The sequence below is a fragment of the Aspergillus foveolatus genome (assembly GCF_047715535.1).
Source record: "Aspergillus foveolatus strain CBS 279.81 unplaced genomic scaffold BDW70scaffold_167, whole genome shotgun sequence".
Taxonomy (NCBI): Eukaryota; Fungi; Ascomycota; class Eurotiomycetes; order Eurotiales; family Aspergillaceae; genus Aspergillus; species Aspergillus foveolatus.
In genome coordinates, this window is record NW_027396231.1 from 1 (window position 1) to 19,579 (window position 19,579).

At 47.5% G+C, this 19,579-nt stretch overlaps 8 protein-coding genes across 8 annotated transcripts; 6 read left to right on the forward strand and 2 right to left on the reverse strand.

Annotated features, from left to right (window-relative positions):
* Positions 1–2,710: 2,710 nt before the first annotated feature.
* Positions 2,711–3,423, forward strand: BDW70DRAFT_145633 (uncharacterized protein). The gene has a single exon (XM_073738455.1). It carries the CDS (start codon positions 2,754–2,756, stop codon positions 3,204–3,206), a length of 453 nt encoding a protein of 150 aa, XP_073590759.1. The 5' UTR covers positions 2,711–2,753; the 3' UTR covers positions 3,207–3,423.
* A 1,886-nt stretch (positions 3,424–5,309) lies between these two features.
* BDW70DRAFT_164958 (uncharacterized protein) lies at positions 5,310–6,169 on the forward strand (the record flags this gene model as incomplete). Its single annotated transcript, XM_073741606.1, has 3 exons — positions 5,310–5,437; positions 5,489–5,668; positions 5,716–6,169. 3 exons carry the CDS (start codon positions 5,310–5,312, stop codon positions 6,167–6,169), a joined length of 762 nt encoding a protein of 253 aa, XP_073590760.1.
* An 807-nt stretch (positions 6,170–6,976) lies between these two features.
* On the forward strand, positions 6,977–8,324 carry BDW70DRAFT_154565 (uncharacterized protein; the record flags this gene model as incomplete). The annotated part of the gene is made up of 2 exons (XM_073739879.1): positions 6,977–7,241; positions 7,285–8,324. 2 exons carry the CDS (start codon positions 6,977–6,979, stop codon positions 8,322–8,324), a joined length of 1,305 nt encoding a protein of 434 aa, XP_073590761.1.
* Positions 8,325–10,594: 2,270 nt separating this feature from the next.
* Positions 10,595–10,932, forward strand: BDW70DRAFT_145637 (uncharacterized protein; the record flags this gene model as incomplete). Its single annotated transcript, XM_073738456.1, has 1 exon — positions 10,595–10,932. A coding segment is annotated over exon 1 (152 nt), but the record flags the coding sequence as incomplete, so codon positions are not given.
* Positions 10,933–12,650: 1,718 nt separating this feature from the next.
* Positions 12,651–13,637, forward strand: BDW70DRAFT_164961 (uncharacterized protein; the record flags this gene model as incomplete). The annotated part of the gene is made up of 3 exons (XM_073741607.1): positions 12,651–13,173; positions 13,253–13,513; positions 13,564–13,637. The coding sequence occupies 3 exons, from the start codon at positions 12,651–12,653 to the stop codon at positions 13,635–13,637; spliced, it is 858 nt and encodes a 285-aa protein (XP_073590763.1).
* Positions 13,553–16,319, reverse strand: BDW70DRAFT_145639 (uncharacterized protein). The gene is made up of 6 exons (XM_073738457.1): positions 16,164–16,319; positions 15,213–16,114; positions 14,954–15,167; positions 14,822–14,906; positions 14,568–14,772; positions 13,553–14,520 (listed from the first exon to the last, which is right to left on the reverse strand). The coding sequence occupies exons 1-6, from the start codon at positions 16,275–16,277 to the stop codon at positions 13,764–13,766; spliced, it is 2,277 nt and encodes a 758-aa protein (XP_073590764.1). The 5' UTR covers positions 16,278–16,319; the 3' UTR covers positions 13,553–13,763.
* A 985-nt stretch (positions 16,320–17,304) lies between these two features.
* On the reverse strand, positions 17,305–18,348 carry BDW70DRAFT_154566 (uncharacterized protein; the record flags this gene model as incomplete). The annotated part of the gene is made up of 1 exon (XM_073739880.1): positions 17,305–18,348. The coding sequence occupies one exon, from the start codon at positions 18,346–18,348 to the stop codon at positions 17,305–17,307; it is 1,044 nt and encodes a 347-aa protein (XP_073590765.1).
* A 692-nt stretch (positions 18,349–19,040) lies between these two features.
* On the forward strand, positions 19,041–19,400 carry BDW70DRAFT_164963 (uncharacterized protein; the record flags this gene model as incomplete). The annotated part of the gene is made up of 1 exon (XM_073741608.1): positions 19,041–19,400. One exon carries the CDS (start codon positions 19,041–19,043, stop codon positions 19,398–19,400), a length of 360 nt encoding a protein of 119 aa, XP_073590766.1.
* Between the last annotated feature and the right edge of the window lie 179 nt (positions 19,401–19,579).

Genomic DNA, 19,579 nt, shown 5'->3' on the forward strand with positions numbered 1-19,579 from the left:
AGTAAAGGGTGGTAATGGGTTTGGGAGAGACTCGAAAATCATAGGCTGGCTGACAGTGTTTGTTGAGCTCGGTTGGTAGGAGTCCCATTCATCTGCAGCGCATGCTGCATAATATGGCGGTAACGGATTTGGAAGAGATTCAGGGAAGCATGTCGCCAAAGAGTAATTTCCCCATTCAATTTCTATTAGATCTGATCGATTCCGCAACGACGGAAGCGGATTTAGGACAGACTCAAAAGTAGATTCATCTGGATGTGAGCCTGGTAGATGAGAAGTTGGCCGCACAATGTGGTCGATGGCTCCGCTGTGAGATTCATCCTGTTCAAGACCAGCCATAATTTCCACCGTTTCCGGGTTGTCTCGAATCCGAAAGTCCTGTTGATGACCGCCAGACGTTGTGCTGGTAGAAACCTGTGCTGGGGACGCAAGGTTCTCACTTGTTAGTTGCTGGGTGACTAAAGTTCGACTCACTGATGGGGCTTGTTGAAAGCCGACAACCTGGCCTGTCATGAGATTATGCGATATGGAGGCATCATGACCCGAGGCGGTCGAAGAAGACTGACACCCATCGTTCCTCCCTTCTTTAAGGGTTGTAGTTGGGTGGTGCCCGTTGTTCTTGGACAAGTTTAATGTTGGATTATGTGATAGAGATATGCCTTCTTTGACTTGGTTATTTGGCCTTTCTTCGTTTCTGAACGCAGAGTGGGAAATGTGGCTATTGACCTTTGGTGGGTGATATTGACTCGGTCCGCTCCGTCGTCTTTTTCTCGAAGGTATCCAACGACTGTTTTTGCTAAGGGAGTTCGATGGTATTATGGGCCCATGCCGACCCTCGCGGTTTTTGAGGTTGGTGTAATATTTGTGGTAACAGTTCAATGTAGAGGTATAATCGTATCCGAGAATTTCACATATAATGGAGAGTCTGCGGCAATCAGTAGATAGTTGAGATAATAGGACCGGCAATTGTACTCAGTTATATCCCCAAGTAATACTTTAATAATGCAAGGGATAGATATGATAAATCTCCCGATGGAATCGGTATCAGCTGTTTTTGGTTGTTGATTCTCTAACTTGCCGAGGAAGTAGGGTCGCGTATGAACACCTGAGGCAGCGTATCGGGCATAAAAATTAACTGATTGATCATCTTTCCGGTCAGCATTGAGTGAACATGTATTTAGCTGTCTCGGGTAACCTACTTATTAGGAATATTTCTGAGCTTCTAGAGCCCCAACCCTTCGTTGAGAGCTCCACGACGCACCGGTTGACCCATCTTGCGCCAGCGATAATCTTATGAAGATGCTGCTCATGAGAGTTTGAAATGTGGATTTGCATGGCTTCATAGACTCTGTCGCGCGCCTCTCCAATTCCCAAAACAACATCACACAAGGAGATAAAGACTATGCCCTGAAACTGTGCAAGACATCTCAGTCGTTTTGTGATATCATTGCACTTCTTTGTGAAGAGAGCGTATTCGCGGAGGGTATGAAGAGCTTCAGAACACGAGCCAAGTGAGTTTATTGCATCGTGACTGCTCATGTCGAGCCCATTTATCAATCCAGAAACAATAGTCTGATTATCACCCAGTCCTAGCTTCTCCATGGTTGAATCGAAGTCAGTGATATCAGGAACTTGTGCGATAAATGTATCTAGCTCCTGCTGCACTCGTTTGTCCAGATGCCTAGCTTGTTTCTTGGGTGGTTCCTTAAATTCTCCGGGTTTACATTCGATTATCTGAAGCGTTTGCGATGATTCATCATTGCTGTCTTCTTCGGAGGCTGGCGGGGTACAGGAGCGTTCGAAACCGACATAATCAGATCGTCCGGCGGTGACAGTTTGGGGTTGGAAGGCCCCTTGGCCTCGATGAAGTTGAGACCCTAAAATAATGTCTTCAAGATAACTCACATATTGGGCGTCGTTGCCCTCAAAGGGGATACGTCTTCTGACCATAATCAATGAGGGCGTGGAGGGAGCACAAAGTGTTGATGGTGAATGCCTAATCAGACGCAACCCATGGGTTGTAATAAAATGGGCTTAGCCCATTGTCTGTGCAGCCGCCCGTCTTGCACGCTGCTTACCCCTCGCATGTCATTGCTCTCATCAAGAAGGATTTGGCACAAAGTACCGGTGAAAGCATATAAACTACGCCTTATCCTTCTTCGAATCTGTAATATACAATAGCCTAACTAAGTCCGCGCTTGAACAGAATCTTTTCTCTCCTACACCAACTTGAGTTCGTGAAAGCAAGGTATGTTCTACACAGGCAATGTATACACATACATGTTTGAGTCTTACATAATGTTGCTAGATGTGTGAATGGCATGAAATTCTATTTCACTGCGGCTGTCTCGACAGGATTAATCTCATCGAAAAACATGCGCCTGATGCGACTTGCACTCCAAGGACTACAAACCCTCCTCAAAGAATCCGTACCACGATCCGCGGCGAAGGAGAAATTTGTGCTTCTTGCCGTTATCCTACACCTGAGAGTGACGTATAATTTTCCCGTTTGGCCAATACTCTGAGGGGAAATTCACTAGATCATGGCCTGATTGCATGTCTCTTCAAACTGTGGTGAATATTGATCTCTTGATTTGAATCCTTGTCTGTGACGTTATGTAAGCAGAGATAATTGATTCAATCACGTGACTGTCTCGAGGTAGGTTTAGGCGCGTTGCTCTCCCAGAAAGTTCAATCCTTCGCAACCATCAATGCACTTCTCTCAGTCTCTTCCTAAATTCAGTAAATTGTTTATCATGGACGAAGTCAATGAGTGCGTGTTCAGAGCTATTCAGGACCTGGGAACAATTCGGATCGTTGTTGACGTACCTCTTGAACGCCTAGCGCCTGACAACTACTCAGATTCAGCATTCGACTTCATTGAACCATTCACGAAAAGCTGGGAAGAATACCATACGGTGCAGAGACTTGTTGTGGACGTTTATCCGCGGCATGCATACATTGTCATTGACATTAATAATGACTCTTACGACTTTGAGCGCGCTCATTTGCAGACCTACACCATTCCGGTTCACATTCTCCGCTTGTCGAGGAGAAACAATACTTGGTCTTTCTTTAGACGACCAGTGGAAGATCAACGGCTCGCTAAGGACATTGCAGAGTTACACAGGTGCAATGGCCAGAAGAAGCCCCCTTTCTTTGCAGACCATATTAGAGGGTCTGTTTACCTTTCTCCCCGTACGACTTGAAAGCACGATGGGCCAGTTATGACTTGTTCAAGCCTGAAGTATTGCGCGTCTTGAGAAGATGATCACTTGTTTGTCAAGGCTTATAGTTTGATGCTGCGCAGGGAAAGGGTTCGTTAGCCTTCACGATGTCATTTCTTGATCGGTCAGCATAACTGGCCATACTACATTTGTAACATCCCAATGGGATGTTTCCAAAACAGCATAGCGCGAATCTCTCATGCAAAAAAAAAAAAGCATAGTTGGCTATACTTTATATGTAAAAACCCATTGGGATGTTACCAAAACAGTTTAGCACAAGTATAATTGCATAAAAAATAATAAGCATGAGTTCTTATAGGAGGGTCTGAGAGGTGCCAAAAATAACATATTGAGACGCAATAGAGGTTGTAAGGGATGCCCGACATTACCCCGCACCATCGGCCAAGATTTGGAGCAAATGGGCCCGAACACCATGGCGAGGCACCGACCGGATTCCGATGGCCTTGACGATACGTAACGAATTACTATAACGAAGGACACTGATTGGGACACCTAACTGTTAAGCAACGTGTGTTGTTACTTTTACGCGCCAGCAATCTGCGAGAACCATGACGAGAAAAGTAGTGCTGTTGATGAAGCCGGTTCAGACCCTGTGGAGCGCTATGCGCTGACCAAGACGCGTATGTAGCCCGCAGCAAGCCCGAACTTTGTAGCTAATATGTATAAAGATAACAAGCCTCATTGTAGTTTTCCATGTGTGCTGACCCAGCTCTAACAATGTATTGGAGAGGTTGGCAGGTCTGCTTGCACCAATTTCTCGCCCGCGGCTGTGCCGGTGAAGAGCCCCAAGTTCCTGTCTCGCGCCGTGGCGATCCTGTTCTTTCGGACAGCAACGAGCATGCGTCTGAGCAACCGAGACCCGTCACCATACTTCGCTATCCTCACCCTGGAAACCCTGTCGAACTCCCGTGTATGGCTCTAGTCTCCCCTCGTTTAGACTTTACATTAACTCAGATACATAATGCTAGGCATAGATGGCGCTGTACTGCACTGCGCTGAAACCGAAACCAGATCAAGGTGACTTCTAGATCCTAGAACAAAAGCTCGCAAAAAAGCTCGCAAAACTGATTTTCGTCGCGCATATCAGCCTCCACCATGTACAAGAGCCTCGGCAACCTGGTTCCCGCTTCCACCCAAATGAAATGTTGGTTGGGTCTATCGAATCTAAGGCTGTGCCTGCACCGAAACCGAGCGAAGGGGTCAAAAACTGCAGTTGTCGAGGAGCGCAAGTTGACCCTATGTTGCCTAGTTTATGTCCCGTGAAACAACCTTCCATACCCCACGGATCCTTTCAGCTTTTACCTGCTCCCGGAGAGTCAATCCATTTTCTTGATCTGCCGGATGAGACGTATCAGCATTTTGTTGACGAAGCATCCGGCATCTATGACACAGTGAGTGCTGCAAAACAGGTATCTACTTGCTATCAAGTTTATCCCACAGCGGATAGGTCCACTTTACGCTCTACACTCGGTCAGCAAACGTCTCGGCAGGCAGATGGACCTCAATATAGCGAAGGAGCCACAGAGTGCGGTTCAGGGTCCTGGAATCGACGCCCCATTCCTGATGAATCCATCCTTATATTGCCGAATCCTGATGAGTGGAAGTCGACAAGAGAAAGCGAATCCGACCATCCGCTACCTGCCAGTATGCATTGTAGTGCAAGCCGAACCATTTTCCCAACCTATTAAAAAGTACGTATCAAGACATTGTCGATGAAGGGTCCGGCAAACTGAGTGGAACGAGCGCTACGAAACAGGAATGTAACTGATTAGGTTTGCGCTCAATTCCTGAACGTGTAAAGTCTCGGCATGCAGACGTACTACAAGATAAACGGGGAACTGAGTCGAAGTCTGATGCTTCATTTTCGACTGGCAGCGAGGCCGAATGACTTGGACCATGGTAGACGTTGCCGACTACTTGAGTGGTCCCAGCTTAGACGCAGTACTAGTATATAACTTCACGTCTTTACCTCCAGTTTATTGCTATCCTATCCTCTCTCTCTCAGTCTTCTCTTAGGCATTTCCTCGCTTGTTTGAGACCTCCTGTTTATTCCAGGATACAGTTATGGCCAGCCGGTTTATCTTCTTCCCTGTCGACAAGGACATACCCAACGCCGACTTACGCCTCGACTTCATTATTCGGTGGGCAGAAATGACGAGTGAGAAGGCAGGTGATCAGGAAGTCTTTCAAATGTACTGTAATCTCCTTATTCCTAACCTAATGAGTCCCACTAATATGAGCAGGCATCAACCATACGATATTTTTGTGGTTATGGTTGATGGGACATTGTGTCCTACATCTAAAGAACAAAATGATTCTGCGATTCAAAGGCTTCGTAGAAGGTATATCCTAGATGGTATTTGCGGGAGCCCGAAAGTTGGCAACATATGGGTTGATCTGGGATATCCAGGCGAAACACCGCTGTAAGTTTACCTTTCTGGGAGGGGTATGCCTTGAACTAACTTGACAGGGTTTTTACTATCAAAGGTCAAGCGGATATAGAGAGTCATTTTCCACGAACTTATGTGTCTCCAAATTGGGAACATGTTCCAGCTATGACTACAGAACGGCTGAAGAAAAGAGACGAACGCAGCAGTCTTGAAGCCTATCAAGCGAATTTGTTGGCACTGATTGAGTCTGGTGATAGAAGGAGAAAAGAGGCTAAGCTGGAGGACACTCGAGCCCATCAAATCGTGCAGCTCGATAACCGAATGAAACTCCTGGTACAGGAGGGCGGGAACGTTAACGGCCTTCCCCATGACTGGAAAGAATTGCCATCTCACATTCTCGATGAGTTGTTAAAAGAGACTGAGAGGGCCTACCGATCTCTACTGCTCGACAAGATCAAATATTTTGGTGGGATGGCTGACCCGAACACCCCTACTGATGACCTTGAACAGCTTATCAATGGATTGAGGTATTAGGGAAAGTATCTACAGTATCTGTTAAAAATACAAGTTATTAGCATGCAGCGGATTGCACCTTAGGAGATCAGCACCGTCAATTTGATTCATCCCGCAGTTCTCGATTACCGGCGAGAATTCAGGTGGGTTCAACCTAGTAGTGTCTTCTGTAACTCAGAGGAACTGTAGCATCTCTATTTTACCCATGGCAGACTCCCGTCTCAACCTGGGGGTGAGAGCCACGGAAGACTTTTAATTTTTGTCGTTCGTATGAACCTGGATATGCGCTCTTTAGTTGCCATCGGGACCGGCCTTATAGGGATATCTAGAATAGTTGAAGGGACGAACATACAAGATCTCGCTGTACCTAAGCATGAGTGTGCAACTCGCGGCGTCGTCCAAGCAGCTATTTACTAATGGAAAGAAGCAGCACTCAGTATCTCTACGCATGTCCATGGTTAATCCCGCCAGACGCATCATCAGACTATGCGAGGCGCATACGACACACCACCGGAGCCAAAAACCGGGCGTGCCGCCTCCACCGCTGAACAGTCAGGCCGAGCTGACTAGATGAGATGTTGGTATGGAGGTATTGTTGAACAAGCTCAGTCTCGAATTCTAGTCGGTAGACATGAGTTACTCCTAGTTTAGTCTGCAATGCCACTAGGAGAGCGCTCGATGACGAACCTCGTGTTTCCTAGTTATATAAGTCACAGCATTCACTGGCTTTGGGGACTTGTCCCTGTAGCTATACCTTATTGAATCTGATTCCAAGGTTGTCTCATCTTCCTTCTAGATCCATATTATCTAAGCTCAAGCCCTGCCAAGATGGAAGTTCGGTTATCTCCGCAGCCGAATGACGACAGCTTCCCATTCGAGGACTTTATTCACGACCCCGACGAGATCAAAATGAACGAAAAAGGCTATTGCTTTGTTACAAGTAGACCAGTCGATAAGGCTCTTGGGCAGTCCCTTTCGGCTGAGGAGTATGCGCGCCTTGCGTCCAGTCCAGAATTGGCAGAGGATTTGACATCTGCCGCTTATCCGGTAAAGAAACAGTGGCAAAAGTTTATGGAGTATGGCATAAATGTATGTATCTGCGGCACAACAGGATGACTTCGTGGATTCTGATTTAGTTATGCAGTTAGATGTGGCGCTTCTACGCTACCTTGGAACCGCCAGAGGAGTATTCAGGCAGGGACCAGTTTTGGCCTCTTCCACCCGTGGCACGGGTACTAGGCTCCGAAAGACACACCCCTGCCCCTGTGCCATCTCCGTCTGGAGGCCTGTGGGGGGATCTATCGGGCCAGAACAGGGTTTGTTCAAAGTTTATCCTGAATCCCATCATTTGAACACGCAGGACGAGCTGCGAAGGAGCGGAATTCAGGCAGTCGACATACAAATCCCTGCTGATCAAGTCCTTTTCACTCATGGGGGCCTCTGGATTGAGGAGAGAAGCATGGACGGCTTCTTGCTGTGGATGGGGATGTCAACCGAGATCATCGGCCTGCATATTGACAAATACAGTCTGGAATTCGTGGCGCTGGCCCATGGTGCCAGCCCATTCCTTTTACGGCACCAACCGCCTGAACTTGAGATCACTCCTGCTCCTGAGATTTCCCAACCTATTTCACGTCAGTTAGGGCCACCCAGTGGTCGCTCAGTCACTGCAATCCAAATCCTTGATAGCGCCTCGGCATCTTTCCCGCAAATCATCGAATTCATCGAGAAGCTGCAGGAGCCAACGGGGTTAATCTTGCAAAGATACTACACGGCCCATGATCCAACAGTGACATTCCTTTCTGTGGGTTATGATACTGATCCAGAAACTTGGTTCCTACGTGCTCTTGTCGTACGATATCTCACCAAACTTTGTCGTTCGAGAGGGAAGACAATAAAGGGCTTCGTCCAGGAGGAGGGCTTGCCGGACGCTGCACAAAACGCCATTTCAAATGGCCAGAAACTCGATTGGCTGGAGCAGATACTCGAGAATCCGGGCATATGGCTTGCTCTGATGGGCGTTTTTTCCCGGCTTGGCCGCCTCCCTACTCGGGAGTTAGTTTCTATTAGAACTTTGATTTACGAGTATCAAGTTGTTTTAGAAAAGGCATCGGAATGGTCACAGTTGGTGGATAACTGCAGTCGGCTCTACAGTACTTTGGTTCTCGGCATCTAGAAGCGCTGCTTGTTGATGTATATCAAGTGCGGCTAGAGAATGCGACTTCGACCTGAATGGTTCGATCGATCAGTATTTTGTGGAGAAGAGGTTTGAACACCGGACCCACTGTCAGTATGGCGGGTCTGACTGGGAGGCTGGCCAACCGATGAAGGCACAATCCCCTAGCTTCCTCGCCTTCCCCGAGACGGTCACAATAACATTTACTTCCAAAGAAGGATTCTACAAGTCAGCTCAGGCTGTTCAGCCATTGAGCTTTTCTTTCTTTCATTTTTCATTTTTATCTCTGCGCCTTCACAACCCCAACCCGGACTGATGGCGAGAACTCGGACTCCAATGCTGGAAAAAATCTGAGCCACAGAGGGGTTGCGTTCTGGTTCGTTTAGTTTAGGCAGCTTGGAAACGCAGGAATAGCTGCAGGTGGACAAAACTGAAAGGTAGACCCAGCCACTGACGGTATCCTATCGGCATCGATCAGGAAGAACTTAGGACGTAAAAGAAGCTCGCTTATGGCGCAAGGACTCAGGCATTCTGTGATTTGGAGAAAAACACGTACCTCTCCGGGAAAGCGTCCCACATTGGAGGTCCTGTGTCGTCAGTCCGCGCGAACTCTTCCAGGTTAAGCTATTATATATCCCAGTCAAGGTGTGCATAATACGACACCCTTGCCCACTCTGCAGTTTGCTGCTTCAGCTTTTCTACCATTCGCTCTTCTGTAGCTGGTGTCATCCCACCATGCGCCATTATACTGCAACCTCCTACGACTGTCCAGAGCGCGAACCTGGCAGCGGTGAGTTGACCTTGTTTTCGAATTATTTTGATTCAAGCGATGAAGAATTTGTAAGAACATCTCTTTACTTCATAGCCATTTATTGATGTCGTTAGTGGGAACCTGTTGGCACGCTAGCACCGCCTACGCCATCGTCAACACCTCAGTCTGACAGCAGCATCCTGCTCCGCAGAAATTCGTTCGATACGGATGATGGATACGAGTCCCCTGGTTCTAGCCTCTCGTGCGTGACCTGGGCCTTGGACCCCTCCCACCTTCTCACGTATACAGAACCGAGACTCTCAATGAAGATCCTTACAGAACCACATGGGTATACAGCAGGCGATATCCGGAGATAGAGAGATATCCATGCGCTGTTGACCAGGCAAGTATGTCTCCAAGTCCACAGACAATAACTCTAACATCTCGAAGCTTGAGGTCGACCGACATTTTCTGCAATCTCGAGCCATCAAGAAATATCTTGGGCAGTTGATCCATGGACCGGCGAGGGACCCGAAAGTCATTCTTGATATTGGTACCGGCGCTGGATACTGGGCTATGGAAGTTGGTAGGCTCTTCTTGTTTGCCTAATCAGTCCCGCTCTAACTAACAAATCTCCTAGCTGATGCTTTCCCAGCAGCAACAGTAAGGACATGGCAGATCTTGGTGGTACGTGCTGACCGGATACAGGTATACGGGATTGACAGAGTATGCATGCAACCAGAATGGTCTGCACATAGAATCAGTTTAACCGTCCAAGGCTAAATCTGTTATAGGGTCCCCCCCAACTGTGTCTTTATTCAGGAAGATGTGACTCATTCAGATTGGCATGAAGCTCAGTCCTACCAGAACGCAGACCTGGTGCGGGTGGATAAGGTATTTGGCGATATTCCAGTACTGATGTCGATCCTTAAGGGCGCCTACGAGTAAGTCCGTGGAAAACTGTGATAGGGTCACAGCTAACTTCAAGTGTTCAGTTGCTGTGCACCAGGTGGCGTGGTAGAGATACATGACATCGCTGTGCGGCTTAAGGACCACACCGAGACGACCCCGTTCCACCAATTCTATCAAAACCTGGAAGAAGCTTATCGACGAGATAACCGAGTTTTGGACCCTGCCAATGCATACCAGCAGAGATTGAAGGACAATGGATACCAGCAGGTGAAGTCTGTATCTCGAGAGATACCATTAGGTGCCCCGCGAGACCCGAAGCAAGAAGAGGTTTATCAGGCATGGCTAGCTGGTCTCGAGGCAATTTCTCTGCGATTGTTCTGCCAGCACTTTGATAAGAGCCCCGAGCAAGTAATCCTGGATATTGCTTCAGCACGCAAGTCGCTGCAGCAAGGAGGAATCAAAGGAAACCTAACCATGTTAGTACTGCCCTCCTTTTTTCTCGGCTAAGCTTACTGTGCAACAGCGAAATTGTTTACGGAATGAAGCCAATCATGGAGTTACCTACGAACGTGGCAGTCCATGGGTTGCTTTATACTGCGGCGGCCGCCGGACATGTTCAGACTGTTCTAGAGTTGCTCGGCGATGGACACGACGTGAACGTCAGAAACGAGTATGGGCAGACTCCGCTACATATAGCAGCCAAGCACGGCCATCCAGAAGTAGCAATGGTGCTTCTAGACAAGGATGCTGATGTGAATGCTGTTGACCATGGGGGTCGGACTGCGCTTCATTGGGCCGCGAGGGAAAATAGGCTGGAGGTGGTACGAGTCCTGCTTTCTGACAGGCGTATTCAGCTTGAAATTAAAGCTGACAGTGGGGCAACTCCGTTGCTGTTGCTATGAACCGGGGCTATCCAAGGATTGCAATAATCCTCTCTGACGCAAGACCGGGGTCTGGTGACTGGCCGGGACACCAGACTTGGATTTTGCGCTTGTTAGTTTCCTGTTCTTCTTCAATTGAATTTTCTGAGCCTGATAGCAATAAATGACGGTCGCAGAGCTGAGCGAAGAATCCTTCCCATCATCCCATTGTTTCTCCTATCACCCCTCCGAACCTATCCAGTTTACTCCACCAAGTATTGTAAACATCGAGGAACATACACTTCAATTTATCTTGTAGTTCCTTCAACCTTCGGCAGTACCCACAATACATTTCGTTTAATATGTTCCTCAATCCGAACAGGATCCTGCACAGCCGTAGGGCCGGGGCACAGACTGTATTCGTCCAGCCCGAAAAACACAACGGATCATGGACCAGAGCTGGTTCGGCTGAAAGCTGAAGAGCACGCTTGCATGGAACGGCCTGACATAACTGTCAATAATCCGACATTGGTTGCCTCCGGATGACCACTTACAAAGGCCGATTGTGAGCATAGACGATCAGGCAGTTAACGAACCTATAACTACCTTGAGATTCTTTTCATTTTCTTTTTTTTAATCCCTCTATCCTCTGTTTGCTGCCCTTTGCTTTTTCTTCAGGGTTTCATTCCTCCCAGTCCATTCACGCTTATGCAAGCCTCACGAACCTTGCTCAGTTGGTAGGCCCATGTCAGGTAGTCGAATCAAAAAGCAAGTCAAGGAAAAGCAAGATCTAAAAATGGTATGGTCTCTCCAGGGCTAGCAGTGGGTTTAAGAAGAGCCTCTCCCACATTTTCTTATCCTTTTACTTTTCTAAGTCAAGAAGAGGTCTTCCTCACTCTTCACTGCCCTCCGAGTCCTATTCAATACACACGCATTGTGAGTTCAACTTCTCTCCAGTAAGTACCTTTTCCAGAGTAGGTTCATGCCAATACTCAGTCAGTATACAGACATCAGATATGGAGAATACCGAGATGCGCGTCGAGCGCCAAGATTCTGAAAACCCTGTCGATTGTGGGCGTGTAATTCGAATTTTGATCTTCCGTCCCGAAACCTGTGAAGTCCTTTTCGATACAACTTCAACTACTCTGCAGATACCCCGAGCCTCGGTCGCCTCCGGATGGAGCAATAAGCAAGAGCTACAAGAGAGGCTGAAAGTAATACTGCAGAGTGAACCACGCGAGCCTGAACTCAAGCATACATTAATCGACAGAGGGACGGTATTCTTCTTCATTGACGGATCTGCTCTTGAAGGGAAGGAAGGTTATACGTGGAATCCACTTTGGAAATCTAGAGAAGCACTTGGGGATGTCAATGCTGAAGTGTTCTTTAAACTCCTCGAGTTTATGGGTTTTCACTGGCCGGAAGTCATGTTATAGATTTGGGTGCCCGGTGTGGCTCTCCAACAGAGATTGCCATCCCATCCAACCGTGAGGGCTGAGAGTGAGGGGCTGAGTGAGGGCCGCGAGTTTAGGACTATGAGATATGGACTAGAATATGATTAGCCTTTTAGTTCTCGCGATACTTTGTACCCCATGCTCCTTTGCTTCATCAATAATTGGCTGGAAAGAGTGGCAATATAGGATAGAGAACTGTGATGTATACCACTTCGAAAACGCGCATGATGTATTTTGTGTCCATGCCAGACGAAATCATCTAGGGGCCCATACTGTTTTCTATAAGTACTGCCTCAAATCCACAAATGGCTGATTTAATTTTAGTCCGCATTCAATCCATGTATCCAGAATGGACTTCTTTAGTGACCCTGAAATGGCCCCTGATAATAAGATGCTGATACTGCACAATTCGCAGTATTATCAGCATCAGCATACTCCGTTTCTTCCATCTGCTGTTTCTTATTACCAAGAACCGTCAGCGCTCCAGAATCCCTCAACTTTCATGCCTACGGACCCTACTCAACCTGCTCCTGATCAGTTGGCTCCTAGTAATATACTGTATCAAGAGCTGCCAGCTGCCTGGAACCCCCTAAATCCCCTGCCTCTCAATTTGCCCCCTCATAGCCAGCTGGGGGATCCTGCGACGAATATGGACCACCATACAACAATGAACGCGACTACAGGAGCGCCAGTGGGACAACAGCAACTGCAGTCGGAACCTGCTTCGGAACAACCGACATCATATTTTATCCAGAAATTCCAGCGGGACTTACAGAAGGCAGTTTATCACATACAAAACGGGCAGCATCTTGAGGCGAGGCAATTGATTATGAGTATCACGGAGTGGCTTTCTGAGACTATAATTAACGCTGGTATGATCCTTTTTGTCTCAAGCCAATCATTGTTCTTAATGAAGATGATGTCAGCTAAACTTGTATTGCTGCAATGTAGGCATTCTTCGTGATGACCAGATACCCTACGCCGATCAACTGAAGCTGTGGGACGACTTCAATATCTGTTGGCTTGCGACTTTGCAGAAGCAAGAAGACATGATACAAGAGTCTCTTCAAACCAACCGCCAGTCACTCAGCCTTCCCAATTCCGAAGAGTTGGAAAAGCTTGGGAAGAGGCTAATAGAAATCTGTGACTCGCTTGAACAATATGGCTTGGTTGACTATACACTGGGCATATGGGAGGAACAGATCCTATCTGGTACGTTCTATCGTACCTATTTCCGAAGTGGTATCTGATCTTTGATTTAGCTATCGAGCGAAGCTTAAAGCTTCTCCGGAACGCCAGAACGCATGCGCAAGGAAGGGTAACTATACAAGAATAATGAGGCTAAGGAGGATGGACGGCTCGTTGCTGTCCATCACGTGAAGCTGGATATCAGGGCAAAGGCTATTTGTCAAACCCCCTAGGTCTCTGGGTATAAAGGACCAGCATGAATCTTCATTCCCTTTCAAGAATTTGTCAAAACCGCATGCAGATCTCCCCTAATAATAGGCTGACCATTGTGATTGAACAAACAATCACTCCTCTTCTCTCCATCTCGAAACTCCTCAAGTAATTTTAGGAATCGATCCGGTAATACTTCATCGAGACTTCCAGCTGCAAGGTCATTCTGATCTGCCCTGTTATCCCTGATCCGCTCAAGCAGAGAGTGTGGATCTCTGGTAAAGGCCTCGAGATAGGCCATCAGGTAGAAGCCACATAGCTCACCTGACTGCTGCGGTAGCGTGTCTGGTGAGGCTTGGTAGAATGCAATGTTGCGCGGGTTGGCCTCTTTGCCATTGGCAGCCTTCGCTGCGTCACACACGACATTCGTGACGTCTTCACGGATGTCGGCCCAGTCATTCCCTTGCGAGTCCAGGACATAGATTGCACTTTTCTCGCCATTGCATAGATTCTTAAAATGCGAAACAATGATCAGAAACCAATGATCGTTTGTCGACACTGGGAATATAAGGTGGTCGGAAGTAAATATGTCCTTTGTGTTCTCTTGGCTTTGTTGGCTGTAGATGAGTTCCCAGCCATCCTGAATATCCTTCAGCGGAAGAGGACTGAAAAAATATGGCTTCCAAGAAGCCTTCGCTGCTGATATCTTAGCTTGTAAGTAAATGCTGAAGAATTGAATATGAGCTGCGTTTATCCATCCTCGTTCTCTGACAGTCTGGATATCTTCAGCAGTAATATGAACCGCTCCAAAGAGAAATGATCTGCGCATCTGATTAGCCGAGCTTGGTGATTTTGAAGAAATACACACTTGAAATTGGCCCCATCCTTATAAATGCGGAACTCGGGCTCAGCCATACCGTCGACGTTTTCTGTTGCATTCTCGTGTGAAGTATCATGCTCATCCGGGGAAGATAGGGTATCTCGTACTCGAGTATCCAGTTCGGTAGATATTGCTGCAACAGGTGAGAAGTCCTGGGAGGATTCCTGCTCATGGGTACTTGACAACTCATTATCTAAAATCATTAATCGGACCGCCCGCAATAAATAGCTTTCCGCTGGTACCTTGGCCTCTTTGGCCGTCATCCCCAATGGAGCGAGTGTCTTCCATGATGCTGGCTTTCTCAAGGGCCGGCCCAACTTTATTGTCCTATGATCTTGGTTAGCTATACGTTCCTTGAAATAATCGTCACTTACACATTTCCGAGCCAAGTCTGTTCTCAGCGCTCGATGATCATTATCCGATATGATGGCGTTATCTTGTAGTGACTGGAGAAAGCCATAAAAGTCTGGACTCCCGGTTTCAATCATGGCGTCCAACTGTTCCTCCAGAAGTTTAAGGAGCTCAGGTGAGTCTGCTTTGGCTTTCAGGACGTTATTAAGGTCCTTATTCCCCATCTTGACGTATGTCCTACCTATATTAACAGCGCAGATATCAAAGGGTATATTAACATACCAAATTTTTGGGCTGAATAGAATCCCACGCCCGAATTTCTGAATCAGGCTATGCAGTTTGCGACCTCTACTGAAATGTAAAGTGAAACGCTTCCTTTTGTTTTCAGTCACTTCGACCGCAACCCCCGACTCCTCATGACACCTGTCTTGATCACTTTGTATGCTCAGCAAGCGATTTAAAACAATTATGGCTGCGCCCCGACGTCCCACCGGTTGATTTTCCTTGGTGCGCTCTTCTCCCATTACACGTTGAATCTCCCTCTCGTACCAGTCAGAAGCTCCCATATATTCCAGCATACCAAATATCCTCAGCTTAAGGTTTTCGGACCATCTTTCTTCAAGCAAGTGCTTCCAAGGCCAGACCTTATGTGTTGCATCCTTATCGCCCTTAATGGACCTCAGGATACACCGATGAACCTCATCCACTGGAGTCTTACCCCAACACATAGCGAGTCCAGATATAATGTCAATCGCCTGATCCGTCGCGATTATTGTAACCCGTGGTATTGCTGGCATCCCGTCCTCAGAAGGTGGATCAATCCTCACATGCATTGGTTCCGGACAATCTCGCGGTCTGAGCTTATTCACGACCGCGGGCGTATCTTCCATGCTCTGATTGGGACTCTGTGTTGCTGTCACCTCACTTGGCTTAAGACGTTGGGTTTTCTGATAATCGTTGTTGATGGGCTTACGGATGCAGGAGGTATCAAGAGGGTCAGGAGGCCGGGATTTGTTCACTTGAGGTTTCTTTGTCGGCCGATAAGAGGGATCTCCACGCGGTTTTCGCTTAGATCTAGCGGACAATTTTGGATCGGGTCTTGCGATATTTCTCTGGATCATATGCATAATCTGTTGGGCAGATGCAGGTGCTTCTTCGCACAGTCTAGATATTGTCGCATGGAACTCATATATTATTAGCAATAAAGATGGCCATCAGGGGTAGCAAGCATACCTCGTCACAATCTAGGTCAATAGCGTGTGAACACATTATATCCACAATTCCCTGAAGTAACTCTAGAGCCTGTGAGAGAGGATTAGCCTCCTGGGGCATGATGGTTTCATCCATAGTTAACGTGACGAGCGATTCCGGACGCGATCGGGTTTGAGAATCCCGGGATACTGAAACCTGGTGTTGCCTGAGAAGAGCTGAGACCCCTGGTCTGTATACCGCTCTACCGGCAGAAGAATGTACACGTGATATCTATGCTTTCCGCCTTTGTGTTATCGCTTCACGGGGTCGCAGCTCGGTGTGGTTCAGGGTTCGCTTCACCTTCAATTCTCAGCTACGCCCTGCTCAATCTTTTCGAATTCAAATCGCCCAGGTTCCAAATATGGCTAGCCCCATTCGCGTCATCGCTGCCTCCGTGCCGTGACCCCTTCCTCCGCCTCCGACGCTCGATTCGACCTTACAAAATGGGTTCATGGCCACCTGGCACCTCAGATATCTCCGAGTCCGACGCCTTGACTGCCTCTCCTTAATTATAGCTATTCGTTGGATAGACGCCCCTAGCAGGTGAAAACCGGTGGCTGCCCGTTACAAAATATGGAAATGAACAACACACAAAATAAACTGTACTTCATCCGTGGCATACTTCAATTGCTAAGATAACACTTCAGTTCAGAAAAGAATTATTTAAGGAGTTCAAATTAGGTGAATGTGGTGGCCGGCACAACAGTTTGACCCCGGCTCGAGAAGACATCTCCTTGATCCTTTCTGAGTGAAAAGATGCGTTATCCATAACCAGCACAGGCTTGCCACTGGCCATCTGCAGCGCTGGAGAAGCTTCTTGATAAAACCATTAATCATGATAGTATCTGTTGAGCCAGCGTAAACATGAGAGTATACCATCTTGGGCATAGGCGGGTAAAATCCGATCAAGTTGGCCCTGATTGACCTGTGCTACTTGAGTAGGTGTCCCTCCTGGGGGAGACCAATCAGTCCTCCTGAACCCTATCCGTTTATCACATCCGGACTCATCCACATAGACTAGTTGGTGCATTCATATTAGACTGTAATCCTGGTTAAATACATTGTTTTCACGCTTATGATTGTGCCGTGAAGATAAAACACTTCCCCTGAGTTTTTGATTGCGTCACTCAGTGGCTGCGGGGTGATACGTAACGATTTCAGTCACAGTAACCCAGGTAGTTGAACGTGTGATGTCCCACGCTGAATGCTTAATCTTCTGTTCAAATTCCTGTAGCTGGCCCCCCGGGTTTAGAGCAAAATGCGTATCTTGGTTGCAGTGGCATAATGTGCCCCGAGGCGGACAAGCGAAGAACCATACTGGCTCAGTTCCTGTAACATTATAAAATAATTCAATACCAGTCGAGAATTCATGCACTGGTGCACAGCTATCATCAAATGTTGAATTGATCAGCTGAAAGGACTCATTCGACTGAAACTTTATGACATGCCCGCGCGGAATATCATCCAGATATGTCGGGTTGAACAGTTTAGAAGTGCTGCCATCTATCTCAACCGTGTGAACTCGCTCCATGTCTGTAGCAGGAGTATGCTGAGGATCATTGGCTTCCGACGAGGCAGGAGCTGGGGAAGAACTGGAGGATGCCGGGGTTTTCACCGGGGCAGGCGCGGACAATGGCTCTGAGCTAGGTATGAGAGACTTGACCCGCGAGCATGAAGAGGGAATGAGTAAAGGCAGAGGTGATGGCAAAGACCAGTTACTGACTGCCTCTGGGGCTTTTAGATCTTCTGCAAGCCCAGAGTTTTCCCAGAGTCGGTGACAAGTAAAGGGCGGCGTATTGTAGCAGTCTCCACTCCCGTTCAAGGGAAAATAACTCTGTATGAAGTCCGTGCATGATAAACTATTCATTGACAATTGATCATTGTTGGAATGCCATAGGCCGAGCTTCTGGGTTATTGAGATATCCAACTGTTCCTGACCCTGAAGGGGCCGCAATAGCTTGAAACTGCGGGATAAGCATATATTCGATATATTTTTAGCGAAGTTCGCGTTGTCAAATATGGTTGAAGCTGGGACGCCCTTGCAATCACGTTCCGTCCACATCATCATTCCATTTATTCCATGCGGATTCAACGGGCTGCTGTGGCCGAGTGAAGCGGCGCAGACAGTCAAGAAGCCAAGAATTATAGCTAATAATGGAAGATCCATCTTAAGCATGATAGTACTGAGCGGCGCTAGAACAGTCATCCAGATCCCGTGCATTGCGTCCTTATTAGCAAAACCCTGAATTTCTTGAGAACGGGAAGCATTACTTATAATTCAGTCAGTGTCTCTTGAGGTCGGCAGTCAGTTCTGCGACCTGTTTTGGTATCGCATAGATCAGACGCATTCGCCGGAAACATCCATGGCACTTCGGTATTGGTGAACCTGTTCCAAGCACGGCCTGCGTGGTAGGAATGCGAACTGTCCCTGACATCGAATTGGGTGGTCACGAATATTGGAAGAGCAGTGTTTGTAGCAGACTACTGTATGTCTGTTATTTTGCTTTGCCCCCATATCCAAAGGTTGTGCTTGAAAATATAGCGGTTACAGTGTTATGACTCTATGCGACATGTATGTTCAAGCGCACGATCTAGTTCGAGCGTAGATCCAAACTCGATTCATATTTAATGAAAACATGAACCAATAATATATAATATGAATAGTGACACATTGTAAAATGCACTATATTAACCCCGCACTTCTCTTCAGCTTCAGCCTCGCCAGCCTTGCCGCCAACCAGGTCAGAATTTTTAACCTCGTCAACCTTCTCAGAACTTTTAACATCACCAATCCTTCCAATGGATTATATACAACTGTTCTCAGTTACTCTCCCCTGATTCTCATTGAAAACAATCAACATGGCCAGCCAACCAAAATCCCACGTTTTCCGAGTTACGGGTCTGCTTAAGGGCCAATCTGACAAAAACCTTGACGCGTCTTTACTGGAAACACTGAACAACAGCCTCACCCCAGAGGAGCAATCCCAAATCCAGGCCGATGTTACGATAGTACCTTCATGCTATAAACCTGACACAGAGAGAGTGGGGTTGGTGCGTTTCCGTGGTGGGGTGCCTCGATTTCTTTCTGCGTTGACTGCGGATCCCTTGGGGGACTGGCAGGTGGAGATGGGAGATACTGACATCAGCTTCGACTCCCATTTTTTTGGCTTTACCCAACTTTACGCCCCGCTGGAAGAGGAACCTGTGGTTGCAGAGTAATAGCCTGGCCTTCTCTCTAGTTTTATGGTTGATGCTAACTGGCTGCTTTATAGTATCATTGCAATCGCGGGCCTGGACGGACATGCATACGGCTCATGGCAAGGGAGAGGAAATCTTGGTCGGATGTGGTTGCGCGACTTTTTGTCAAAGGACCTGCCACAGTGCCGCACCATGATCTA

Excerpts from the sequence above, each read along its gene's own strand:
- BDW70DRAFT_145633 (XM_073738455.1), top strand. The coding sequence starts at position 2,754 with ATGGACGAAGTCAATGAGTGCGTGTTCAGAGCTATTCAGGACCTGGGA.
- BDW70DRAFT_145639 (XM_073738457.1), bottom strand. The coding sequence starts at position 16,277 with ATGGATGAAACCATCATGCCCCAGGAGGCTAATCCTCTCTCACAGGCT. Across the intron at positions 15,168-15,212 it reads CTATTCAGCCCAAAAATTTG|GACATACGTCAAGATGGGGA; the intron begins GTATGTTAATAT and ends TAATATAGGTAG. Across the intron at positions 14,773-14,821 it reads TGACGGCCAAAGAGGCCAAG|ATAATGAGTTGTCAAGTACC; the intron begins GTACCAGCGGAA and ends TAATGATTTTAG.